This window comes from Zootoca vivipara, chromosome 7 (assembly GCF_965207765.1).
Source record: "Zootoca vivipara chromosome 7, rZooViv2.hap1.1, whole genome shotgun sequence".
NCBI classification, from domain to species: Eukaryota; Metazoa; Chordata; class Lepidosauria; order Squamata; family Lacertidae; genus Zootoca; species Zootoca vivipara.
Window position 1 is genome coordinate 76,059,037 of NC_142590.1, and position 25,750 is coordinate 76,084,786.

General features: G+C 42.2%; 1 protein-coding gene across 1 annotated transcript in view; it reads right to left on the reverse strand.

Annotated features, from left to right (window-relative positions):
- The window catches only part of PREX1 (phosphatidylinositol-3,4,5-trisphosphate dependent Rac exchange factor 1), a 236,004-nt gene that overhangs the window by 2,008 nt on the left and 208,246 nt on the right, over nucleotides 1-25,750 (reverse strand). The window contains exons 23-39 of the mRNA XM_035122595.3: nucleotides 24,443-24,604; nucleotides 23,160-23,370; nucleotides 21,769-22,045; nucleotides 21,284-21,487; nucleotides 14,374-14,462; nucleotides 13,829-13,911; nucleotides 13,260-13,350; nucleotides 12,583-12,711; nucleotides 9,830-9,871; nucleotides 9,280-9,497; nucleotides 7,784-7,883; nucleotides 6,581-6,724; nucleotides 5,817-5,931; nucleotides 4,354-4,420; nucleotides 2,994-3,181; nucleotides 1,779-1,881; nucleotides 882-949 (exon numbers count right to left, since the gene is read on the reverse strand). Coding sequence (XP_034978486.2) covers nucleotides 882-949; nucleotides 1,779-1,881; nucleotides 2,994-3,181; nucleotides 4,354-4,420; nucleotides 5,817-5,931; nucleotides 6,581-6,724; nucleotides 7,784-7,883; nucleotides 9,280-9,497; nucleotides 9,830-9,871; nucleotides 12,583-12,711; nucleotides 13,260-13,350; nucleotides 13,829-13,911; nucleotides 14,374-14,462; nucleotides 21,284-21,487; nucleotides 21,769-22,045; nucleotides 23,160-23,370; nucleotides 24,443-24,604 — 2,291 coding nt within the window. The remainder of the gene's footprint in view (nucleotides 1-881; nucleotides 950-1,778; nucleotides 1,882-2,993; nucleotides 3,182-4,353; nucleotides 4,421-5,816; nucleotides 5,932-6,580; nucleotides 6,725-7,783; nucleotides 7,884-9,279; nucleotides 9,498-9,829; nucleotides 9,872-12,582; nucleotides 12,712-13,259; nucleotides 13,351-13,828; nucleotides 13,912-14,373; nucleotides 14,463-21,283; nucleotides 21,488-21,768; nucleotides 22,046-23,159; nucleotides 23,371-24,442; nucleotides 24,605-25,750) is intronic.

A 25,750-nucleotide genomic window follows, 5' to 3' on the forward strand; every position in this document is an offset into this window, starting at 1 on the left:
TAAACCATTCTTCAGCCCTCTGATATTGTTTTGGGTAACCTTCCTTCAGCATTTAAACATCTGTAAGTCCAAAATCTGTGTGCTAAATCATTTTAATGATCAGACTGCTTTTTAGAACGCTTGCTGTAGCCCATAGCCAAAGCTTATGAATTATCTTTGCTTATCAGTTGTCAGTTCTGCTATTGTAGCAACTCACCATTCCTCAGGCAGCTGACAATGCCCTGACAGCCGCAAGATAACCATCACAAATTTATTTTATACAAAATGGAGCTACCCATTGCTATTTTTCTAGAAACAGAGGTGCCAGAACTGAGTTCTGGCTGAAAACAAGCCCTGGAACTACCCAAAAGGGCTAGGAGGAGTGTGAGATGACTTGAACAACAGCTATAAAAATCCTGCTGCAACCTGTAAAGCACAGTATACACTAGATTGGGTCAGTGTTAAATGCCTATGTAATATTAGGGATGGACTGAGTTGCCACGTCCCATGTCACTTGCGCTCAACTCAGAGATCCATTCCTTCCTTGTTTCTGCAGTTTTCTTTTTTAAAAAAATGTACAAAGCCCTTCATTTAAGCTGCATGCATTTTGTACATATCTCTATGTAAGAAGCACATTTTTGAATGCATTCATTGTAAAGCACACATTTTGTGTGCTTCTTAATGAAAAATACTCTCTTTTTTGCACTGAAACTACACAGCAAAATATGAAAGAGGAATCCAACTGGGATTTGAATTTTGATCCGCAGGAAAGTCTGGGAGTAAAAAGGGAAATGAATGAATGTTTCCCCTTTCCCTAATATCATAGAATCATGTGTGTGTGTATACAAAAAGTTGAAGATGCATTTTTTCAGGTGAAATCCTTGCTGTATAGAGTCACCTACCGGGGTGCAGACTGTGGCATCTGATCCATCACTTTCAGATTTTTTGCAGAGATTTCAACTCTTGGTCCCTAAAGAATCAAAAAACAAAAAACATTAGGTGGTGTGTTGGCAGAACGAGCGAGAGAGTGCAACCCTGGAGAAAAACCCTGAAAGACAAATATATTATTTTTCTTTGAAAGCACTTTAGCTTCAGCTACCAGCTTTGGAAAGCACCAAGGTAGTCCATTAGTCATCTGTGTTTACTTAAGATGAAAGGATTCCCAAAGCACTCTGCAACTGCTCCAGCCCAACACTGTAAGATTATCACAATATATATGCTGTAGGCCACCCGGAGTGGCGGGGTATTTATTAGTACAGTCGTACCTCGAGTTGCGAACACCTCGGGTTACGAACAACTCGGGTTACGAACTGCGCAAACCCGGAAGTATTTTCGCCGCGTGCGTGTGCGCAGAAGCGCTGCGCACATTTGCGCATGCGTAAAGCGCAAAAATAGCGCTTTGCGCATGTGCAAAATGGCATTTTGGGGTTATGAACTTTTCGGGTTACGAACTGCGACCCGGAACGGATCGCGTTCGTAACCCAAGGTACCACTGTATTAGTATTATTAAACAGAATGAAAACAAGAATATGGACAGCATGCAGAGGACTTTGAGCACAAACATAGTATGGACCACTGCCCCTTTAAGCATAAATATTTGCAATGGGCTTATTTTTCTACTATGCCTGTTTTTGGATACCATTAATATAATGGAACATACTGACATTCTGCATGTGAAAATCTAAGGGCTTAGGACTTAAGCACAATCTGCATCCTTTGGATATACACAAAAATGCCCTGTTTGAAATATTTGCAGCTCCTGTTTTCCTTTTTTCAATCAACCCTTCATAAAGGCTTACTTGTTTTCTCATGATGTCTGTTGCCTGCATGATACACTTAGGCAGGAGTCCGTGACTTCGAGCCAATATAGCTGCTTGTTCCAAGGACACGCTCAGCGTACTCCTAAAAACAGAACATAAAGAATGTCACTTCCAGAAGTCAAATGCCTATTCGTATAAAGTGGCACAGGGTGCGATCCTATGGTCCCTGGGCCACAGGACTTTTGACTTTCCCTATCTGAGGGTGGATGGAAAGGTCTCCTCTCAGGGAGATTTGACCTTGCAAGGCTCCTACCTACAAACCCTCTTCTACATCCAGGACACATCCACCACTCTCTACTCTGATGTCAGATAGAACAAAAAGGAGGCATGTCAGGATGGGCTGTGGATCTGCAGATTTCAACAGCCCCCTGTTCTTCCCGAGTTTTGGAGAAAAGCTATGCAAGCCCTGTAGCTGGTGCAGTTTATTTTCAAAGGACAACCGGCTGCAAAATGCCACATATAAAAAAGCCGCACCTCATTCCTCCCTGTCCCTTTGGATTGTTGCATCTGAGGGTTGTTGGTTCCACCCACCCCCACCCACCAGCAAAACCAATTTTCAAAACCGTTCTTTCATTTCAAAGGTCCTGCTTTCTCTGAGTTCCAGTTGAAAACTGCATTGGTTTATTTCTATTTTAAATGGCAAAGCTTTACAGTTTATCATTACTGTTTTTAATCCTGCTTTATATTGTTTCCGTGATAGTTTTTATGGTGAGCGTTTTAACTTTGCATGCAAAACGGAAACAAAAATGTGGAACTCTGGACAAGCCAAGTGAAAGGTAAAGTACTGGAAACAAATAATCGCGTAAGTATGTTGAAGGTACTCCATGCATTCGAAGTTCAAGCAAGCCAAAGATGAAGGTATAAACTAATTTATTCCAGAGTCACCTCCTCTGAGAAGCAGAAAATGAACCTAAATAACTTAGATCCAGTGCTGAAACATGTGTCTGTAGATGGTGACTCACATGATTTCTCCGTGCAAAAACAACAAACAACACAGAAAACTGGATGCTATATTCTCCCTGACATCCAAGTTTTATATGCAGAGGGATTGTCTCTGTTTTTGAATGAAGAAGCATTCAGTCATGCAAATCCCCACTTGCAATGGCAGAGCCCAGGGATCTACCAGTAGGTCACTTTTTAAAAAATGTTCATTCCAGAGGAACGCAACATTTGTTTTGATTTAAAAGCTCTCACCTTTGCATTCCAGTGCCGCACATTACAATCTGGCAGGCTCCGAGGCGATAACAGAGTTCAGAGGATATAGGCAGCAGTCCAGCCCCTGCTACGTAACTACTGGAATATCCCGACTGGCTGCTTTTTGTGCTGACAAAAGATTTCATTAGTCTGCAAAGCTCATCCATTGCATTGATGGGACGGATAAGCTACAAAAGAATACAAAGGAAGAATGCATCAGTGAAGCATCTGTACCTACAGGCTCCCCTGCCCTCAGTTATACCCAGTCTAAATGCTTATGCCAACAACCATTCATCAGAGCAACTTCCAAAATGGTAAGTCGGAATGTGTTGTTTGCTGCAGGGGATTTAAGGCCAAACTATACATTACACTGACACTCCCAGAATAGTTTTCTTTTTGGTAAAAGCAATGGGGAGTGAGTCTACACTCAGTAGGGGTCTGTGGCTACTGTTCGTTTGTCTAATTTACCTTTTACATTTTTAAATGTACACTTGAAAAACTTAAATGTGTGAGGAGGTCCAGAGGACATTTGAGAAACTGCAGACTGAACTAATGGGGCTCATATTACATTTAGGGCTGCCTAAGGCAGATGGACCTCCTCCAGGTGTGGCTTTTGGCGTGTGAAGTCTGCTTCCCTCTGTCCTTGCTCCTCTACCATCATATATATTCCAGGCTCTGACTCCAATGTGGACTCCTATGGCCCTTCTACATGCTCTAGGCAAGCATAATGGATCTCACGATGCTAGTAAAAAACCAAGCAGATCCCATACACCTGCAGCCTGCTCACCTCAACTCTACACAGAAGGAGAGAAGTGGCTTTGTGACTGCCACATGGGACGGCCAACCAGCGCTGTGCACAGCCAGCTTCTCCTAGAAATAAGGAGAACTGGTTGCTCCTGACCTCAGCTTGGTTTGGAAATTTGCACTTATCGCACATATGCCTAGAAGAGATAAATAACTACCTGACATTTACAGGTAGGTAGCTGTGTTGGTCTGAGTCAAAGCAAAATTTAAAAATTCCTTCAGTAGCACCTTAAAGGACCAAATAAGTTTTTATTTTGGTATGAGCTTTCGTGTGCATGCACACTTCATCAGATATGCATGCACACGAAAGCTCATACCAAAATAAAAACTTAGTTGGTCTTTAAGGTGCTACTGAAGGAATTTTTTTATTTTACCTGACATTTAGAAGACATCTGAAGGCAGGCCTCTTCAGGGAAGTTTTTAATCTGTGACATTTTAATGTATGTTGGAAGCTGCCCAGAGTGGCTGGGGAAACCCAGCCAGATTGGCAGGGTACAGATAATAAATTATTATTATTATTATTATTATTATTATTATTATTATTATGTTTCTGTACCTGATCAATCTTCACAGCTGTGGTATTGGAATCTGTAGGCAAGTTGGATCTCTCAAGGTAAAAAGTCCTGAAAATAATAAATAAGCTGTATTAGCTTGTGGTCATCTGGTTTCAAGCATTCCTATAAGACGTTTCTTTCTAAGGGGCTGAGGAACAAGTCAATGGAAGGCTAGATGTGGCCTATCAAATACGTTTCTGTGGCTTAAGGAATGGTGCCAGAATTAGAAGATGCTTTACTTCCAGGTGGCGCTGTGGTTAAACCACTGAGCCTAGGGCTTGCTGATCAGAAGGTCGGCGGTTCAAATCCCTGTGGCGGGGTGAGCTCCCGTTGCTTGGTCCCAGCTACTGCCAACCTAGCAGTTCGAAAGCACCTCGAAGTGCAAGTAGATAAATAGGAACCGCTACAGCGGGAAGGTAAACGGCGTTTCCATGTGCTGCTCTGGTTTGCCAGAAGCAGCTTTGTCATGCTGGCCACATGACCTGGAAGCTATAGGCTGGCTCCCTCAGCCAATAACGCGAGATGAGCGTGCAACCCCAGAGTCGGTCACGACTGGACCTAATGGTCAGGGGTCCCTTTACCTTTACCTTACTTCCATTAAACATGGCCAGGCTCATAGTTAGAAGCTGTCACTGGCCTCTCCTACTATTTTAAAGGGTTCATGGTATAGGGTTTCCCCACACAACAAAATGTCAGGTAAACAACTATGACCCCATTCACACATTACAATCTTGGGACTAATAAATCATGTTTTATTGGCCTGAGAATGAGCTTTGCCCTCACTTTTCATTCTCCCTTCCGGCATCTGGCTTTGATGCTTATATCCTGGCCTTGTTAATCCATACGGTACTATGGCATGCCATCCAAATTCAGAAATGATGGTTTAAAGTGCTGTTTACAAACCAGCATATGAAGCCAGAATCGGTTACTAGAACATTTGCATCCCATCTCCAATTGCTTTCTTTCTTTTTGTACTACCCTGTTTCTCATATTTTAAGACATACCCATGAAATAAGCCATAGCAGGATTTTTAAGCATTCAAGGAATATAAGCCATACCCCGAAAATAAGACATAGTGATAGGCACAGCAGCAATACCGGCCATGGCAGGAGGAGGAGGAGGAAAAATATAAGACATCCCCTGAAAATAAGCCATAGTGTGTTTTTTGAGGAAAAAATAAATATAAGACATGTCTTATAATATGAGAAACACGGTATATACATTAAAAAGGTTCTCTTTCTTTCATTTAATACCCAAACAAAACTTGAAGTAAGAAAATCTCAATTCAAATGTATGGATTTTCTCTCAAATGAACAGGCTCAGGTGGCAAGCACCCTGGGGCAGGGACCAGCCTTCATGTATGCTACCATGTAAAGAACCACCCACACTGATAAAATCTTAATAACAATAATAATGTTGAGTACAAAGGCTGCCAACAAGCAACATTCTTTTTATGTCACAATACCTGAGTTTGCGATAATACTGCTGCACCTTCTCAAGAGAGGTGGAATTAATTTGCTGCTGGAGCTCTTCCAGAGAGGAACCATTTGGCTGGGACTGGCCTTCCAGATTTTCAAGGGCTGTAATGATTTTCATGAAAAACATCATGTATTCATTATAAAAGCTCACCCGTTTCCTTATTTCTTCTGTCACCATCACTATTATACAGGCATCCCCAAACTCGGCCCTTCAGATGTTTTTGGACTACAACTCCCATCATCCCTAGCTAACGGGACCAGTGGTTAGGGATGATGGGAGTTGTAGTCCCAAAACATCCGGAGAGCTGAGTTTGGGGATGCCTGCTATTATACAACGTAAAAGTACACGACACTTCTTAGAATGCTAAGTGGTTTACAATCCTGATCGTTATTCTCCCTCACCATTTCACAGATGGTGTGCCAAGACTGAGAGTCCAATAACATGGACATAATATGTGCAGGTTACAAAACAAGCTCAATGTGCCTGACCTTATGCTGACCCTCATCCTGTCAGCATTGTGAAACGGTTTTCTAATTTACCTGCTTCGATTAGGTTTAAGCTTCCTTAAACTTAATTTCCACTGTCTCGGACTTTGCCTTGCAGATTTAATAAGCTGCGAAAGAGCCAAGAGCTGGGGGCAACATTCATCTTTATCACCTAAGGCCCAATTACAAGCATCGTCCACCCCAATTACATTATAGCCAGTGGCTTAAAGGAAAAAAACCGAACAAACAGAATTTCACCTGTTACCTTTTGTGAAGAGCACAGCATGCAGCTTCAGACTCCCCCCGTTCTGAAACCGGGAAGGCAGTTTGGAGAAGTAGTAACTGTCTAAGTAAAAGAAGACCTTCAAAACCTGCCTGTTGCCTTCAACATGGTAGAAGACATGGGTATCTGGGGAAACAAAAAGACAGGTGTTGGAGACTGCATGAGCTTTTAGAGAGAACTGTTTTAAAAAACGACCAGTTGTCACTGTGCAATAAGAGGTACTGTGGCTTAAGCTCTCCAGAAAGTTCCATCCTCTGTCTTATGACTCTTGCCTCAGCCCAGACAGGAGTTCATTCAAGAATGGGATAATTTCAAAAATTATTTGAAAAGCAGCTGTAATCTAAACACGGTAGTTGCCTTTGAATGATTTCTGTAAATAATACATACAGTGGTTCCTCGCTAGACGAATTTAATTCGTTCCACGGGTCTATTCTTATAACAAAAAATTCATCTAGCGAATCCCATAGGAATGCATTGATTTATTTTTTTAAAAAAATTGCCCATAGGAATGCATTAATTGAATTTCAATGCATTCCTATGGGAAACCGTGATTTCTTTAAGCGAAAATTTCGTCTTACAGGGCGTTCGTTAAGTGAGGCACCACTGTATGATGGAATACGGTATCGAAATAGAAAAGAGAATTTTTACAAAATAGTAATGATAAATTAAAGCAAGATGTTTAATATAAAGGAAAATATGGAGAGGATGGGAAGTCATAGGTTCGTGTAGAAAGCACATAGTTGAAATTGTATGTATCTTCTGTGATATCTTTATTGGACTGACTGAAATGAAGATGACTACATGTTGTATATATATGGAAAATGAATAATAAAGCATTTAAAACAAAACAAAAAACAAAAACCTACTGCCCCCTAATCCAACTCATATGAGAGGGGTGAGAAAAACATGCCCTGTTCACGCTCTACTTCATTACTATGGTAGGAACATTATAAAACAACCAGCAACAAAACAAAGCAAAGAGTTGAATTAAATTACCGGTACATTAAAAGATTAGCAACGTTCTTGCTGGGTTTCAGCCAAAATGGCAACTTTTGAAGTTTTTAGTGCAAGTCCAAGTCTTAGTGGACTAAGTAAATGGGACACACAGGGGATATGTCAGTGCCCTGCAGGAAGAAGTACAAAGATATGGGGGAAAGAAGGGACAAAGAAAAGGCATGAACTCACTTGCAACAAAACACTCATCCAGTTGCCTGAAATAAAAAGCAACTTTGTCCAGCTCTGACAAAGTGGCTTGAATATCTTCCAGCATGGTTCGTTCCTCTTTCTGATTGAGAAAATAAGTAAATAAATAAATAGGGAAAGTTAGATGGGCTGCAAATAAGAACACACAGGCCCCTTTTCCCAAGGAATCGTGAGAAGATAGATAGATCCCCCCCAAAAAAACCTAAGCAACGCAAGGATCAGCTGAAGGGTGTTTTCTGCCACATTATTTTGGTTAAGGCTGCATCTCATCCCATCTTTCACATTGCATATTTAATTTCCCTACATTACTGTTCTTTTAAAATGAAAAATATTCCAGCAAACAAGGAAGTACTAATCTCTATGCAAAAAACACGATGACTATCCTTCCAGCCATAATTTTAGCATCATTTTTCAATGGATTCCATTTCCATATATCCCATCTATATAGCATAACCCTGCTTCCCGCTTCCCTCTTACTGCTTTTGATGTGTACTGTACTTCTCCCTTGCACACACATTTGATGCAATACATGATACAGCTTCTCGCCAGCAGGGGACAGAAGACGCCACACAATTTTCCACCCGCCAATGCCTTTCCTGCAGTGCTCTCTACGCAGCACCAGTATTCAACCTTTCCAGATGCAGGGCCCACCTTTTAGTACTACCTGCAACATGGGGTCCACTTTCAGTCTAACCGCACATGTGCATCTATCTTACTTTTGTTCCAGAGGTGACCCAAAGCCAGGCGAGACAGGCCTCCTGTACTTTTAATAGTTTCATGGACTAGGGAATTATGGAAGTATGTAATGCAGGGTTTTGTTGTGTGTTTTTTTTTAAAGGTTTGGAATGTAAGAACTGACATATTCTTAATCAGACCATTGGTCCATGTGACTGGTGGCTCTCGTGGATTTCAAACAGAGGTCTTCCAGACTTGCCTCAAAATGTCAGGTATTGAATCTGGGACATTCTACATGCAAAGCACACACTCTTCCACTGATCTGCATTTGCTAAAATTCCCTCTTAACTATTAAAAGTTAACTCTGTTCTGCTTTGCAGCTGGTCATCTCTCAGACAAACCCTGGACAAATAAAACGGTCGCAATTACAACCCACCTCAGATTGGAATGCATGTGGGTTCTGAAGAAAATATTCTATGGAACAACCACGTAAATGAGCAACATGCAACCCCGTCTAGAAATTCACAGGACATGTACATGCCTATTATATTTCTCACATCTTAGGAGCACTTAAGCGAGTCGACAGAGATTTTGAACCGAAAGTTGGGCCGGGCCTCCTTCACAGTAGCGGAAAAGAGCATTCCCAGGGCAGTGGGCCCATTTATGTTTAAAGGAAACAATAATATACAGCAAATATATCCAGGGCAGGCATAACAACCTGGTCAGGAAATGAGTAAGAAGAAGACTGTAAAGTTCGTTGTTGTTATTATTATTATTATTAGCAAACTGTATTCCACCCTTACCACAGAGGGGGAGAGCAAAGACTGGTAGTTGAGCAACACCCCCGTGGCCGCTATCTGCTCCAACCACTTCTTGCTGGCTTCCCTGCTGCTCTCTTCATACTCCCCGTTGTTATTGTATCTGTAGTTGAGAGCACCCAGTAATTGCTCGGAGAACGTGCAAATGGCAGCCACCAGAGCCTGGCAGAAAATCGCGTCTCGTCTCAGCTGCAGCTCAGTGTCTGGGAGAGAGAGGGGAGAACACACAGGAATCAGGAGTTATCATTTGCTTCATGGCATGAGCCCAATGCCAAACAGTGTTTCCAACCTACATTCATGTTTCCCCCCAAAGGAATGCTCAGTTTCCCACAACAGAGAGCACAAGGGAACGGAAGGACTGTTGGCCAATAAAAGGGGTGTCCAGTATCACTGACATGATATGCAAGGATAATAACTGCTGTTCTGCCAACACCTGCCAAGCACTATCAAATTTTAACATTTGTTTAATGACTTTCCCCCCTATAGCACCTAAGGGGTCATTTGCAAACAGCAGCAAATCAAGGAGATGCTTTACCTGTGCATTTCAGCAACGCCAAAAGCAGCTGGTTCTTTCCATCTAGAAAGGAAAGAAAAATATTTTTTTTTAAAAAAAATTTTTTTAAGTGAGCATAATCACATGCCACTTAACTAAGTGCTGAGTCCCAGTAAGAGATGTTGGAATACAAGCAGACTTGGAAATTGCACCCCTTAGCCTAGAACAGGAGTTCCCAAACTGAGGTCCATAAGCTTCATTTAGCTCGTATGCAGCTTTACAGTGAAGAGCACTTAAAATTTGAATTCTGTTGAATTCTTCCATATATTCGAATTGTAATACAGTAAAATACAACGTAATAAATTAAAGAAGCAATGAAAATCCAATTAAATATCATGCAGCATATAGCGTAGCAAATTGCAATTGCTGCAGCAGGCATGAAAAAAACTTTTATGTGGTCCATCAAAACTCCCAGCCATTTTCAAGTGGACTATGAGGATGAAAGTTTGGGGACCACTGATCTAGAAGGCATTGCCCCTTTTCCTCAGCTCCGCATGGGCTGTTTACAGGTAGGTAGCCGTGTTGGTCTGCCGTAGTCGAAACAAAATAAAAAATAAATTCCTTCCAGTAGCACCTTAGAGACCAACTAAGTTTGCCATTGGTATGCACACTGTATCTGAAGAAGTGTGCATGCACACGAAAGCTCATACCAATGACAAACTTAGTTGGTCTCTAAGGTGCTACTGGAAGGAATTTTTTTTTTATTATGCATGGGCTGGAATTGGTTACTTAATGGGAAGGAGAAGTTGCTTTGCACATACTCTTTGAAATTACTTCATAAGTTTCCAGCACTCAGCAACTGCACTGAAAACAAGTTCCAGGTTGGAGCCCTGACAAATCTTGGCTCCAAGAAAACAATTGTTCACGTGCACAAACTAGGAAGGGGGCAAAAGTCAGACATCATGGCCAGCTCCAAGTGTGCTTAATTAAATCTAAAATACTGTAGCAAACTGTACATACAAGCCCCACCCTCAATGTCCCTATGCATGCTGGTGGCACTTTAGATCATAGGTGCCAAGTTCCGGATTGAAAAATCCGGGATCAGCAGTGCTGCAGCACTGGAAGTCGCTTCTATGCACTTCCAGACATGTGTAGAAGCATTTCCAAAATGTCCGCAGCGCCAGAAGTTGCTTCTACGCACTTCCGGACATGCGTAGAAGTGACTTCTGGCGCTGCGAACATTTTGGAAATGGGCACAGCGGCATTGGGAGTCACTTCTACGCATGTCCGGAAGTGCGTAGAAGCGACTTCCAGTTCCGGCACGGCACCAGAAGAACATGGCCGCTGGCAGGAGCTCCGTAATCCAGGGGAATATGGGGTATTTTGCCATTCGGGACACCTGCGGGAAACGGTAAGAAAATACGGGGGTTTCCCGGGGATAACGGGGTACTTGGCAGCTATGCTTTAGATCTTTGTGCATTACAAGTTCCTGATCGTGGAGAAGCTTCTAAGCATGTCCAGCTCAATGTTTGAAGTGGAGTCAGTGTGCCAGGACACTGGGCCCAGGGCAGGTGTACACCCCAGACCCCTCCCCTGTTTAAGTCCTTAGGTAGTTACTCTAATGTTTGAGGAGGATTTAAGAAAATTGGAGAAGTGGTGGTTTAAGTCAGCGGAGCCTATCTTTGGTCCTCCAGACATTGGACTACAACTCCCAATACTCCTGACCATTGGCAATGCAAGTTGGGTCTGATGAGACCCGGACTCCAACAACATTTGGTGGTCCAAAGGTTAAACATCCCATCATAAGTACAGTTTGCACTAGTATTTTGGAATCAAACACACCTGAAGCTGCTCTGTATTCTGATTTATGCCTCTTACCTAGTTCTTGCCCACAAAGTGTTGAAGACAGAATGCTGGGGGCAAGACATACCCAGCCCCCAATGACAGTTCACGCCATCACACATTCATCTGGATGCTTCAAGGGGGTTCTAGACTCAGCAAACTCTTCAGCTTGAAGAAATCTTTGTGTTTCTTAATGAAAGCAGATCACAACTACTCTCCTTATTCAAACTAAAGCACAGACCATTTCCATGTCAGTGAAATGGCTCAACATGGGAACTCCCCAAGTTTACTTCACAATGTGAAAAAAAACAAATGTCGTCAAGGGATTATGACATTATCCGGCAGCCAGGGTGCTTGTCCAGAACTGCCCTTGCACTTCCTCTTCTGACGGAGGGTTTTGCTAGGGAAATTCACATGGTCAAGTCTGAGCAGCATATTCCAGTGAAAAATTAGATGGAATCTAACAAAGGAATTATTGTGAGCCTGACTTATGAGGTTTGTCGGTTTCAGATATACAGTGGAATCACAGAATTGTAGAAGTTGGAAGGGATCCCAAGGGTCATCTCGTCCAACCCCTTGCAATGCAGGAATCTCAGCTAAAGCATCCACGACAGATGGCCATCCAGCCTCTGCTTAAAAACCTCCAAAGATGGAGAGTTCACAACCTCCTGAGGGACATCAAAAGATCTCAACTTGGATTGCCTATAGGGAACAAATCTCATCTGTTAGAAATCTCCATCTGCCAAACATAGGCCAATTATGTCTCATCAGAAATGTTTTCAGCTCATGTCAGTGCAAAAACGTGAACCCACCCAAAACTGATCCAGTCCAATGGGTAGAAACCCGGATTTGCAATAAAGGTAGCCCAGATCAATCCCCGGTCCCTCTACTACCCTTTTCACAATACGAAAAATAAACCAAAGAGCTTTCCGCCAGCATCCCTTTTCACAGACCTTCCACGTATTTCTGTATGGTCTCCACAAGGTTCTTGATTCGGAGCGGAAGGTTCCAGGGATCTTCTTGGATGCTGACTTGAATCTTGTTCCTGCTCCGAATTGTGGTTTCTTCTTTTTGCTTAAATTCTGCAGAAGAAGAGGGACTTTAGGCTGAGCAATTGAACAATGCCAGAGTAGTTCAAAACAGTACCTGACTGCATACTGTGCTAATCCCAACTAAGCCCTCTGAAAAGTTGGCTCTGATGAAAAATTAAAGCTGCAATTATTATTGTTATTGTTATTGTTATTTTAAAATACAACATAACTGGGCATCTGTACAGAGCAGCAAAACTAACCTGCAGTGAAACAATGCAAACATATAGTTACATCAAATAAGTCAAACATACAATAGGGCTGGAAACTGGAACTTATGAGGAATTAATGGCTACCACTGACAGCAGCAGCACAGTGTCTTTTCCTTCTGTCTCCCCTGTAACGTGATGTGATGTCAATCACATTCCAGGTTTTCCTATCCCCTCTCTCAAGAAAGGAGAAGCGAGTTCACACATCAGAAGGAAGGAAGGAGGAAGAAGAAGGGGAACGGCTGGAGATTGAGCAAGTTGCGTCTGGACCTAGCTGTAAAGTTCTGAGAAAAGCAAGATTATCCTGGGCACATGATGTTCTGGCAAGTTTACCTTGTAAACTGTGGTCCATTGGAAAATGTTTTGTTTCTTCAAAAGCCTTGCTTATTACTGGTCCTTTGAGAAGGGCATTGATAGCATCCACCTGCAACGAAGCACATTTAGTGAGTCTTGAAAATTCTTCAAGAGTTTCCAGAGAGGTGGTTTTTTTATTTATTTTTCTAGGGGAAACCATGGGCGGTAACATATCTCATCAGTGCAAGAAATTCTGCTTACACAACTCCTTCCCCCATGTGTGCCCCATGCCCTCCCCAAATCACAATAGCTAAATTGGTTCAAGACCAGAAGGAGTATATTTCTGAACACCAAGTGCTGTGGGCGAACAACCGAAGACAACTGTCATGCTCTGAGGCACTCAAGATGAAGCCAAGTAGATGAGCCATGGCCTGAATGAGCAACAGAATATTTGTTGAACCCCATCACAGAGAATGTCAAGAAAAGAGCACCCAATTGCTAATCAACGATACTGGTTCCTAAGCATCTGGAAGAGCATGCACTCTATGAGAGTATGGCAAAAGCAGTGAAGATCACTGTTCTACATAATAAGCGTTTGTGTCACTCACCTGGTTAAATAGATGCTCGAGGCAGCCGTGCAGTTTGTCTTGTTTGTCTGAAGGTATCCTCATGTCATTGGGGAGTTCATCACCTAATGGTGGGAACAGTAAAACTTGGGGCTTGTTTTCATGCAAACATATTCCAATGGAAAGAATGTCAGAAGTAAAGGCCTATCTAGAAATTTAATATATAATGACAACAGCAATATCAACTACAACTACTTTAGGCTGCAATCAACCACCTCCTTATACGGTATCTGTCTGAAGGGGTGAAAAGGAAAGAAGGAGAACTGAAAGTGCTCTAAGAACCAAGATGAACAAGATGACCCAACTGATTTTTGAAGTTTCCCTTTCCACTTGAACATAGCGTATGGCATGGGCTTTTTTCGTTCCATAAGCCTGCAAGGAGGGTGGTTGCTATGGGGACACTAAGAAAACACAAGTGAGCAGCTAAATAATAGACTGGCATCTACTGGAGAATTGGCTCATGGTCCACACATTGTTGAACCCTGCTTTATTAATGGTCTCATTATAGAAGCACAGCGTTCACTCACCTGATCCCATCTCATCACTGCCCAAATAAGAGCTGTTACTCCGTACGCTGGTGTAGGAAAGCACAGAGTCCCGGTTACTGTTGCACTCACTGGAAGAAAAATGTGTAGAAACTAAGAATCTCTTCATATGGAGAATTTCAGCTATGCATAGTTAGCACCTTGGGGGAGAGGGGATATCCAAGGGCATTCTTTCATTTCTCTCCTGCCTGTCTCCAAGGGTTTAATGTGGTGTACAATGGGCAACACAGTAAGAGGATACCATCCTTTAGTGACAGCAAACTTTTGAACTCTGTCCTAGAATACTTCATCTTTCACTGATGAAGACAGATTGCAGAACTGTAGCATTACTCTTTGCTACCAGAGCTCATCTCAGTGACTAAAGACGAGGGTTAGAAGTTCAAACTCTAACCCAAATTTAGTTGATTCTTTGACCACAGGGACTTCGTCATTGAGCTTCCATGTTCTGTTGCTTGACTCTAAAGTTCAGATTTAACTTAAAACCACACTGTTCTTTTATTAGAATGCACAATGATGGAACACTGTTTTCGGTACCTGTTTTGTGACATTTCCAGGTGTATCCCTGGATGGTCACAAGGACAGTCACTCAGCTATTCTGCTGAGTCCAGACTTCCCTTAAAACTACCTGCCACTGCCGCCTTCTGACTTAAAAAAAGGAGTAGGACTCTGGTTTTATCATCATACTCAAGTACATCTACACAAAGCATGTCGGGTGAGATACAATTGCCATAGAATCTACCCAGACTAGAACACAGATTTAAACATAAACATACATTTTTATTAGAGAGCATAATCTGCAGAACCAGCAGCAGAATTCTTTAGAGTTCCAATTTCCCGACCTAACGTAACTATCCTAAGTTTTCTATTAGCTATTCTTACTCTTTTACATAGGAGTCAAAATGGGTCACATGCTAATGGTGAAAAGAAGCAAGAGTATGCCTCAATCAATCAATCTAAATATGACATCTGTGCAGTAAGTTTGTTTCAAAACACACCCCTCTATATTGTCCACCAAGGTGAGCAAGAAGGCATTATGAGAGTTCAAGGTCACATTCTGGCCAGGCAAAAACATTTATGGAGGCCCTGAGAAGTGTGGCCTAGGGAAAATCCCAAGGATCAGACAGGGAGGTCTGGAGGACCACATTTGGCCTCTGGTCCTGATGTGCCACAACGTTAACCAATCAGATGCGACTGGAGGCACCTTCTCTGAATGGGATATAATTTATGCAACATTATTGAAATGAACACTGCAGTCTTTAAAATATGCTCCAAATGGGATATAATTTATGCTTCCATAAGGGAAGTCTTTTTTGCTCCCGTGTTGAAAATGGGAAATGAAGGTCCAGGGAACCACAAGCCCATGAGTTTGGTGATACCTGAATTCACATGTATGTGGGATTCAAGTCTGAAACTCCATACCATAGCTGCCAAGTTTTCCCTTTTCTCGCGAGGAAGCCTATTCAGCATAATGGAAAATCCCTTTAAAAAAGGGATAACTTGGCAGCTATGCTCCATACCCTGGGCTACCACAGGGGACTTTGCTATGGAATAGACCCTTATGAGAACTTGTTAGCTCCTTGGATACAGAGACATACCCAGAGTGTTGGACTAGGACCTGGGAAACCAGGGTTCAAATCCCCACTTGGCCATGAAGCTCAGTGGGTTCACCTTGGGCCAGTCACTGCATCTCAGCCTTTCCTAGGCTTCCTCTTAGGGTTGTTGTGGGGATTAAAAAATGATGAGCAGGAGAATAATATGACATGATACTTTTGTCTGTGTAGATCTGCAATCTTAACAGCACAGGATATCCAAGAGCTGTTTCATCTTAATCAAAATGACAGGGGGGGGATGAAGGAGAATGCTCCACTTGATTTCTGCTATCAACATATAAGTTGTTCTCAAAGGTATCTATTTCTCTTAATTTCTGAAAGGGATATACTACACTATGTTTAGGAATGTTGGGAAGAGACAAATGGCTATGAAAGGTAAACTGATTGTCCGAATCAGATCTCGTACAACAAACCATGACTAATGCCAGCTAAGTATCTTCTTAGCTGTGCTTTACCCATTCTTGTAAACCCCGGCATATCCATTTTCTGACCAAAACCAATCAAAACACATTTGATTCCTTCTTGAATTGCTATTATATAGGTTATGTATGCTCAATCGTCTGAGTCTAAAAGAGGTAAGACTGAACAATCTCTCTCATCTTTCATTTAAATTCTGAAAGAAGTGACAGCCCCACTGGGAATCTGCCTTTGATCTCACTGTGTCATCTAGGGCAGATTAGGCTCAATTATAGAACCCATTAAACAAAACCCAGCACAGGAATAGGAGTCATATGAAAAGCTGAATAAAATTATTTCTATTGCATTAAAACAAATTCCACTGTGAGTAGGTAGGGTTTTTTCAAACAAAACAACAACAACAAACCAACAAACCCTGAAGATACACTGCCAGCAAAAGATTAGCCTACCACCCACCAACAGCTTTTCTATGGAACCAAAACTGAGGATTTAAACCATGCAAAATGTGCTTTTTACATGTTCAATGCTCGGCTCTTAGAGGAAATAAATGATGCTAATTCCTGTGACTAGGAATCTTGACGTGCTAGAAATAGCACTTCTAATTGAATTGCCATGGCCTATTTTCTTTAATGCACAGGTTGCAAAACACGCTGGGGATTTTCTACAAGCATTTGACAGTTTTTGGCTCCCGCTCAGTAGCTTTCTTTGGTTGGTTGTCATGTTGAGAGCTCTGCTTCACACAAAATTCCATCTCCTTTGCCAACAACACAGGAGAAATACTCAATGTACCTGGATCACTACGCTCACAACAATCCTAAGGCGTGACATGTATGTGGAAATGAACACAATTAAATTACATGTTTAAGAGGAAGGGGTCCCCTGATTAAAAAGTCCAGTATGGGTGAAAGAGCTACCAGCGCTTGAATCACTGCAGCAGGAAATGCAGTTCAAATGTAGATCTTCCTATTGGGCTTTATTCTTCCCTTCTAGCACCAACCAGGGTGATCTGTCAAAATATCACTATTTTGGGGTTTTATACTGATTCATCGTCTTTGTTTTTTTTAAAAAAAATAAATTTTATATTATATAGTGGTACCTCGGGATAAGAACTTAATTCGTTCTGGAGGTCTGTTCTTAACCTGAAACTGCTCTTAACCTGAAGCACCACTTTAGCTAATGGGGCCTCCCGCTGCCACTGTGCCGCCGGAGCACAATTTCTGTTCTCATCCTGAAGCAAAGTTCTTAACCCGAGGCACTATTTCTGGGTTAGTGGAGTCTGTAACCTGAAGCGTCTGTAACCTGAAGAATTTGTAACCCGAGGTATCACTATGCACTGCTCAAGATTTATTTACACACACACACAGAGGTACATAAACATTTTAAAGCTTGAACGGTGTGATGTTTCACTAGGTGACATATATGCCATGAGAAGCAGCTGGCCACTTATGCCTTAAGACAAGATTTTCAGACACAAATATTTTGGATCTCTGTTTTCTGAAACCAACTGAAAAAACAAGAAATCAGGGTAAGGGGGTGGGAAACCTGAACTTTTATTCTTTTACTGTTTTCCCCTTCTGAGTCTTCTGGGAACACAATGTTCACAGACTTGAATAGGAAAGACTTCTCTGTAACAGCGGCTACTAGAAGTGCTTCCAAGCTACCTGAAAACTTCTGTGGTTTTATAGTGTTATATTACAATGGCAGAGGGTGGGGGTGGGGAGTGAGGGAACCACGTTTGAGGAACTGAAATGCACAAAGCTGTTTTTCAGACAGTCTTGACTTTCTACAGCAGTCTAATAGTAAAGTCGTTGAGTATTTGCGAGACTCATTTCCATAGTGACAGGAGTAGTCAGGAGATATTTGAACAATATATAAATCCGCTCCTATTAGACTAAAAAGGTCTCTTCAAAATAGCATTGCCTGCAGAATGGTTGGATGGAATTTCTGTTCTGCAGTACAGGTGCCTTAGTTCCTTATTGTTATGATCCACTAAATAAAGAGTATTTGAATTTTAGCTCTGGTATTGGATTGAAATCAATTGAGATGAAGAGCCAGTTCAAACTGGTTGTGGTTTTTTTTACTACTATGAAATGACTCCCCCCTGCCCCGTCGTCACCATTAATTACCTCATGTTGTTGATGTGCCTGGCAAGAGGGGGAACTATTAGAGGAAAGCCTTGTGTATCTTGGCCTAAATCCATTTTGTATCCTCTGTATTGCTGGAACCTAATTTAGCTTATTTGCTCCTTCAATCAGCAATACAGAGGAGTGGGCAACTTCCTTGCATCTTTAGATTCCCTTGTTGGAACAAGTGGACAGGGACCAAGCTATCTTTCACTTGTCAGTTTTCACCTGGGGGTGGTGGTGGTATGAGTCTCGTAATGCCCTCATCGAAGGGCTATGATTCAGGCAGCGAAAAAGCCTCTAGCTGGTTGGCAGCCCCTTCAAAAACAGCGTATTCTGTTCTCTCCTATCCTTCTCATGTGTGATCCAGAAATTGTTCCACTTAGGACACAAAACCACAAAGTAAAAAAAAAAAAGTGCATTACTTGAAATCTCTTGTGAGATCTTCCAAACAGCAGGGCTGTGGTTAATTCAGTCTACTTCCATGTGCCTCAGACTGGTGCCTGCTGATCTGAGTAATGCAAAAAAAATCCTGCTGTAGATGTAATCGTTATAAAGTCCAATTAGTCTGTGTTTTCTGTGGATTGTGTGTTTGTACACATAAGACAACAAGTTAACAGTTCTGCAAACAACAGCTGCAGAACCAGTCTGAAGCTAACAGGCGTCTACTCCTGAAAAACCCACAAAAGATTCCCTCTTCCCAGTTGCGATGCTTCACTGGATAAAGAGGAAAATTCCTCCCTCTGACCTCACCTGACCTGCCTTGATCACTGAGGCCCTGCTGTAAGTTGATCCTGTGACTGACATGTGCACCATGTCAAATTGTTGTGAACTCTGGACTGGATGCACTTAAATTCGTACTGTGCAAGTAATGATTAGGGCCTGGCCCATGTCATATGTGCTCTACTGTACATTTGGGAACAGTCCTAAGTATATAAGGAGCGATGATCCATTTGTTAGCAGATTTTAAGCACAGAGTGCTTTTTAAAGAGGGAAAGAATTGGTAAGATTTAAAAACATGTGGATTTTAGCTTGTTAGGGCAGATGAGATTAGGAAAACCATGGAGAAAATCAACTGAATTTGTCTGGAGTGATGGAATGTCCTTCCTATGAAGAGGGACAAATTCCTCCTACCTTGCAATGCAGATGTACTAAACAGTAAGAAGGTATTGCTACCGTAGCTAGTGGGTAGCTGTTGCTGTGAACATTCTGTGTCACTGAGAACAGCATTAGTCAAAATGCAACTATTTGGAGTCACTTCAATTCCCCATTGCTTTTCCCTTCATCCTGCATCACTGCACAAAACATTTAACTTTTGTTTGTAAATCTTACAAGTGGCCTCCCATATGGTAAGTCATTCTAGAATAAAATGTGGTAATGTACAAACAACCAGCAAACCAGAAGGGCAATAGATGGGTTATGATTCTGCTCTATTATCAAAGTGCAAGAACCCTTTGAGTAAGAATGTAAGATTGGTAGGTGTCTATATCTATAAGACAAAGGACACAATTTAAAGAAACAAAGGACACAAATTTAATAAAGGTTAGCTGTGGCTAATCTCCTAATTTAGCCATAGTTAACATTTGCTGGAATGGATTCACAGATTGTGGTGCAACAAACATTTTTCTTGTGGTGACACATAAAGAAGTGTGCCAGCCCAAAAGGCATGTCTTGCATGTAATAAGCAGAATTATAGGCATCACAAAATGTGCACAGGGGCTATGATATACCAGAGATCCTTCTTGATATGTCATGTTCTAGCGGTGGTGGACTTTGGGTTCTCAAATTTCAGTGGTGCCCTGTGCAATGCTAAAAATCCCCCCCCCCCGCCTCTCGTGCTCCGTTCTACATCATTGTTGCAGCACCCCCTGCAATACCAGCACCCAGTGTGGGACTACACTAAAACCGCCTCTACTTCTAGCTTAGTGCATGTTCTCAAATGCATTCATTAATAACTAGGACCTGCAATACAATTCTGTGGGCTCAGTCAGAGAGAACTACTGATCTCTGGAAAGGGAAATTTCAGCGGTCAGAAAGAGAAAAAAAGGTGAATTTTCCCCTGCTCCCCAGGGATTTTCCCCAGCTGTGCTGCTGGGCCCAAATTTGAGCATTTCAAAGCTATATGGGGCCGGTGCAGTTCTGGAGGATGAATAAAGGGAAATGAATCCTTTTGCTTTGCGGCCCTTCTGAAACATCCATGTACAGAGTGGGTGGTTGTGGGGAGTTTTTAGATCTCATGGCCCACATTCCTTCCACCCAACTCACAATCTCTCTTCTCAAGGATAGTTATAACAAGCTGTCAGGGGTCCCTAATCACCCCTCTTTCTATGACCCTTTTCATAACTTGTCAGGGGCTCAGGCAGTACAATTCTTTAGACATTTCTCTTTCTCTCAACTACCATCATCACCCTGTATGCTCTTAAAATCTTGTTGCCAAGGGGCTTCCTTCTCTGTTTCTGCTCTCTCGCTCTCTATAATTTTCTTTTATTTTACAAATATACTTCTGGGAGTTCTCCAAGGATGCAAAAAACTTATTTTTAGGTGGTTCTTTTTTCACTTCCTGATAGGTACTCCACTACCCAAGTCTGCTACTAGATGAAACCATCAAGCAGAAGAACATGAGGATTCTTGATATCACCAGTTTTAACAGCAGTATGTGATTCATTTGATTATACATGGACGTATAATCTTCTCAGTATCCAAGTGAAATGGCTTCCGATCAGTGCGACTCACTGAACCCACCTGTATGAGTCTCTGTAACTCATTGTATCATGTCCTGAATCTTCCTGGTCCTCCTCAGACACTTTGAAACAAACCTTCTTCATCCCATGCTCTACTTTGTCAATATCGCTCTCTTCCGAGACCAAGGATGTGGCGGGCATCTCCTCCATGGAGGGAAGCTCGCATAATCCTGCTGCCGTGGGTTCAGTAATGGTGGACAAAAGCCTGCAGATGCAGAATGTATCATGGTAAGAAGAAAAACAAGCCAAGGGCTCCAGGAGTCAGAAGTGTAATCTCTGCTATAGATACATGGGGACACCTGTAGGCTGAAGCTCTGTAAATCTCCCCATGCTTTTAAACCTTAATCGAGGCTCTGCATCACCCCTGCTCTAAGGCATGCTAAAGCTAAAGGCACATTGAGAGTTATAATTCAATTCTAACTTCAATCTCCCCCCCCCCCGACTGAGCACAAATATTTCTAAAGGCAAGATGTTAACCCAACTCACTTATTTATCTGAAAGACGTATTGTTTCATTTCTTTAACTGCTACATCTAGTTTGTTGAAGAGCTGCAAGTAGGAGTCCTGTATCTCCCGATCTTCTTGCTTCAACAGAAAGGTGAGACCTCTCTCCTCCTGAGGAGTTCCTCCATTCTCTTGGCCATAGCAACCATCGTATTGTCCATGTGGGTTGAGGTCCCCATTTTCTGGCGCCAAGCATCTCCATGACGGTGCAGCCATGCTGGCTATGCAGTGCTGAGTATACGAGACTGGATTTAAGCTTCCTGTTAAACATTTGAAAATGCTCGTTACAAAAAGCACTTGTCTTTAAAGCTTCTTTTAAGGAGCAACCTCAAATTATTTTGTTTGTTATTTATTGAACTGTTTTCCAAAAGGGGGAAGATATAAGTGACAGATGGGAAGAAATAAGGAATTGCGCAGAATTTCCCTGCCCCAGAAGACCCTTTGTAGTCATCGTAGAGAAATCCTTTAAAATTTACCTAAAGGTTAGAACTATGCTTATGAAATTTATTTAGGTAAAGGTAAAGGTAAAGGGACTCCTGACCATTAGGTCCAGTCGTGACCGACTCTGGGGTTGCGCACTCATCTCGCATTATTGGCCGAGGGAGCCAGAGTATAGCTTCCAGGTCATGTGGCCAGCATGACAAAGCCGCTTCTGGCAAACCAGAGCAGCACATGGAAACGCCGTTTACCTTCCCGCTGTAGCGGTTCCTATTTATCTACTTGCATTTTGACATGCTTTCGAACTGCTAGGTTGGCAGGAGCTGGGACCAAGCAACGGGAGCTCACCCCGTCACAGGGATTCGAACCGCCGACCTTCTGATCAGCAAGCCCTAGGCTCAGTGGTTTAACCACAGCGCCACCTGGGTCCCTTATGAAATTTATTTACTTATCTGGAATTATCAGCAGGCTAATAGCTGTACTCAAGCTTGTCAAATTCTGTAAATACTAGGGCAAGAACAGCAACCATGACCTAGTCCTAGACCTTTGGCCTTCCTTTCCCTGTTGCCAGTATCTCAGTTGTCCAATTGCCTACTTACAGCTGCCAAGCCTTGCAGCCACAACATATTTGCATGGTGATGGATCTCTTGTTTCAAGTTTCTTTCCCAGTCAATAAACCATCCCTTCTATACAGAAAAGGGGGCAATTTGCTTAAGGCTGCTTGGCTGTCATGTGCAGGATGATAGCCATGCTCATCCCCACCCACCCTATTCCTACTATTATGCTGTGCCCTATGACAGAGTCAGATGTTTTCATAAAAACTTCAAAGGGGATCGGGCATCTTAGTAGAAGCATTCTTCTTGAATTAGGTCTTGACACAACAACTGGGTGTTGCTCCAATGGGTATGCAAAGCTCTTAAGAGAGATAGTGAGCACCTTGTTCTGGATCTAGGCCAATAATAGAAGGCTTCCGTCCGATGCGAATGCTGAACGACCTAGCCACCGAGGTAGTGTTTTTGGGATACGACACTTCCATGAGGTTAATGTGGCAGTTGGTGGGGCAGAAATCCATGCTGCTCAGAGGGTGAAGTTCCGTTGTGGCTCGTTTGAAGGGTGGGCTCACCTTGGTTTTCAACTCATCTGCGAACTAGGGAAAGAAAGAAAAATGTTTCAATTGTACTAGCACACTAATCCACAAACTACTTGCCCCTGGGTCTATGCACTTATAAATAAACCGAACTACCTACCACAGCTGCTCCCCCCCCCCCATTTCCATCAGCAGCTCCACCCACAAAAGAAAAAAAACCTCTGTGGCCCTCTTTCCAATAAATGTATTTCCTTATTAAGTACAGTTGTACCTCGACTTACGAATGACTCGACAACAAAATTTTCCGACTTACAAATGGGGCTAATAGCTTACAAATGTCTCGACATCCGAAAGGAAACTGCAGCGGTTTTAGACAGGGATTTTTCGACTTAGGGATTTTTAGATAGGGTTGCTTCGACTTACGAATTTTTCCGTTTCCAATGCATTCCCATGGGAAATCGCGATTCCAATGGCGTTTTTTGACTTACGAATTTTTCGACCTACGAAGGTGCCTTCGGAATGGATTAAATTAGTATGTCGAGGCACCACTGTAACTACATAAATCTATGTATAGTATGCTTCAAGATGTTCACAGAATACAGGAGAGACCAGAAATGATGTAGAAAATAGTCCATGATAGCAGGTGAATACTTACATCCCATGATGTAAACTGGGGCTCTGTTCCAAAAGACTGTGCATGGAGCTGTGGGTTCTGGATATGTGCTACTCATTTATTTATTTATTTATTTATTCGTTTATTTATTTATTTATTTATTTATTTAAAACCATAATCCCACTGATTTTTGATGAGGAGGGTAGATAGGAGCCCCTTACTCCTGCTTCCTGTCTGATCTGCAGGCGTCATATCTTGGCTTTGTAAAATGAGCTGTGTGCATCCAGTCCGAACTGTCAGATTGTAAAGCCTGCTTCTGTGTGAAGAAGGCCCTTAACTAGATATGGTTCAAGTGTTTCACAATCTGCAATCTCAATAAAACCAGAAAGCCATCTAAAAGTTGAAAGCACGTAACCTAATGCACACCTATACCCAGGCAACCTCCTTGAAAGGGGATTTGAAATCTAAAGGCATCACTATGCTCCAGTGTCATGATGTTGTTGTGCACAATGATCTCACCCCTTGATAGCTGGCAACCCTTCTGCTGATGCTCTCCAACTTTGTGTCACAAATCTGCCGGCACTCATATTGTGGCATGGTGACCACAGCATTGCTGAGGGACATAAGCCTTCTGCAGTTCTTCACAAAGAAGCTGTCATCTGTAGCAAAGGTCTCCAAAATCTAAAGCAGGAGAAAATAATTACCTTGCTTGGTTCTAAGCAAGCCTCTAAGCAGATGAAACATTGGAAATACAACATCAGCCGGGACTGCACAATTCCAAAGGCAAACAAACATGACAACTGGGCAGGTAGACATGCTTCCTGGCGTATTTCAAGGGAACACTTTGGAAAGGCAAATTGTAACGCAAGTGGTGACTCACATTTTGTTCTTTGTTTTTGTGGAACCCTCATTCCACAAAAAGTGAGAGGGAAATTCATTTCTGTGGAAAGTAGATAGATTTCTAAGAATGTTTTGGAAGAGGTGGGGGTTGACTTAACAGAATGTAGTAATGAGGTGTTGGATGACAGGTTTTTCCTTGGTGTGTCCCCCCCCCCACTGTTTTAAAAAAAAACTTTGCCAGCTGCAATCTGCAGCGAGTCTCAACATCTCTGCAGCCATCTAACTTTTTTTTTAGTTTCTTTAGTTTTACAGTTACATCTCCTTTTGCATACAATATACAATAAATCTATTTGACTTCCCACCCAGCGTTTCATGACTGTTCTTTATACATATTATTTGGCTGCATATACACTAGTTCTTCACCTAATTTTCCACAATCTCTTATCTTTTATAATGTCAACTGTTGGCCACAAAGCATCCCCTAACCTGGACGTCATATTTAAGGTCCAATAAATATCCCCCTTGGTACTCCCACTCACAACCAAGTCATCTTGGTTTCTTATTTCAGATGTCATACTGGCAAGCTTGGCATATTCAATTAGTTTGCATAGCCATTATTTTTTCCATGGGATTTCTCTTAATTTCCAACATCTTGCATATACTATCCCTTGCTGCTGGTTGTTGCGTATAAGAATAGGTTGTGGGCTTTCTTAGGCAATTCCATTCCCAATTACACCTAGAAGAAATGCTTCTGGTTTCTTAGGAAAGGTACATTTAAAGATTTTCTTTAACTCATTGTACACCATCTCCCATTAGGTTGTCTGCCGTCAACAGAGGGTCCTTTTCCATTGCAAATGGATTTTAATATACTTCAATATATTTTAACACATTTCTATATACATTTGTTGGGACGTGGGTGGCGCTGTGGGTTAAACCACAGAGCCTAGGGCTTGCCGATCAGAAGGTCGGCGGTTCGAATCCCCGCGA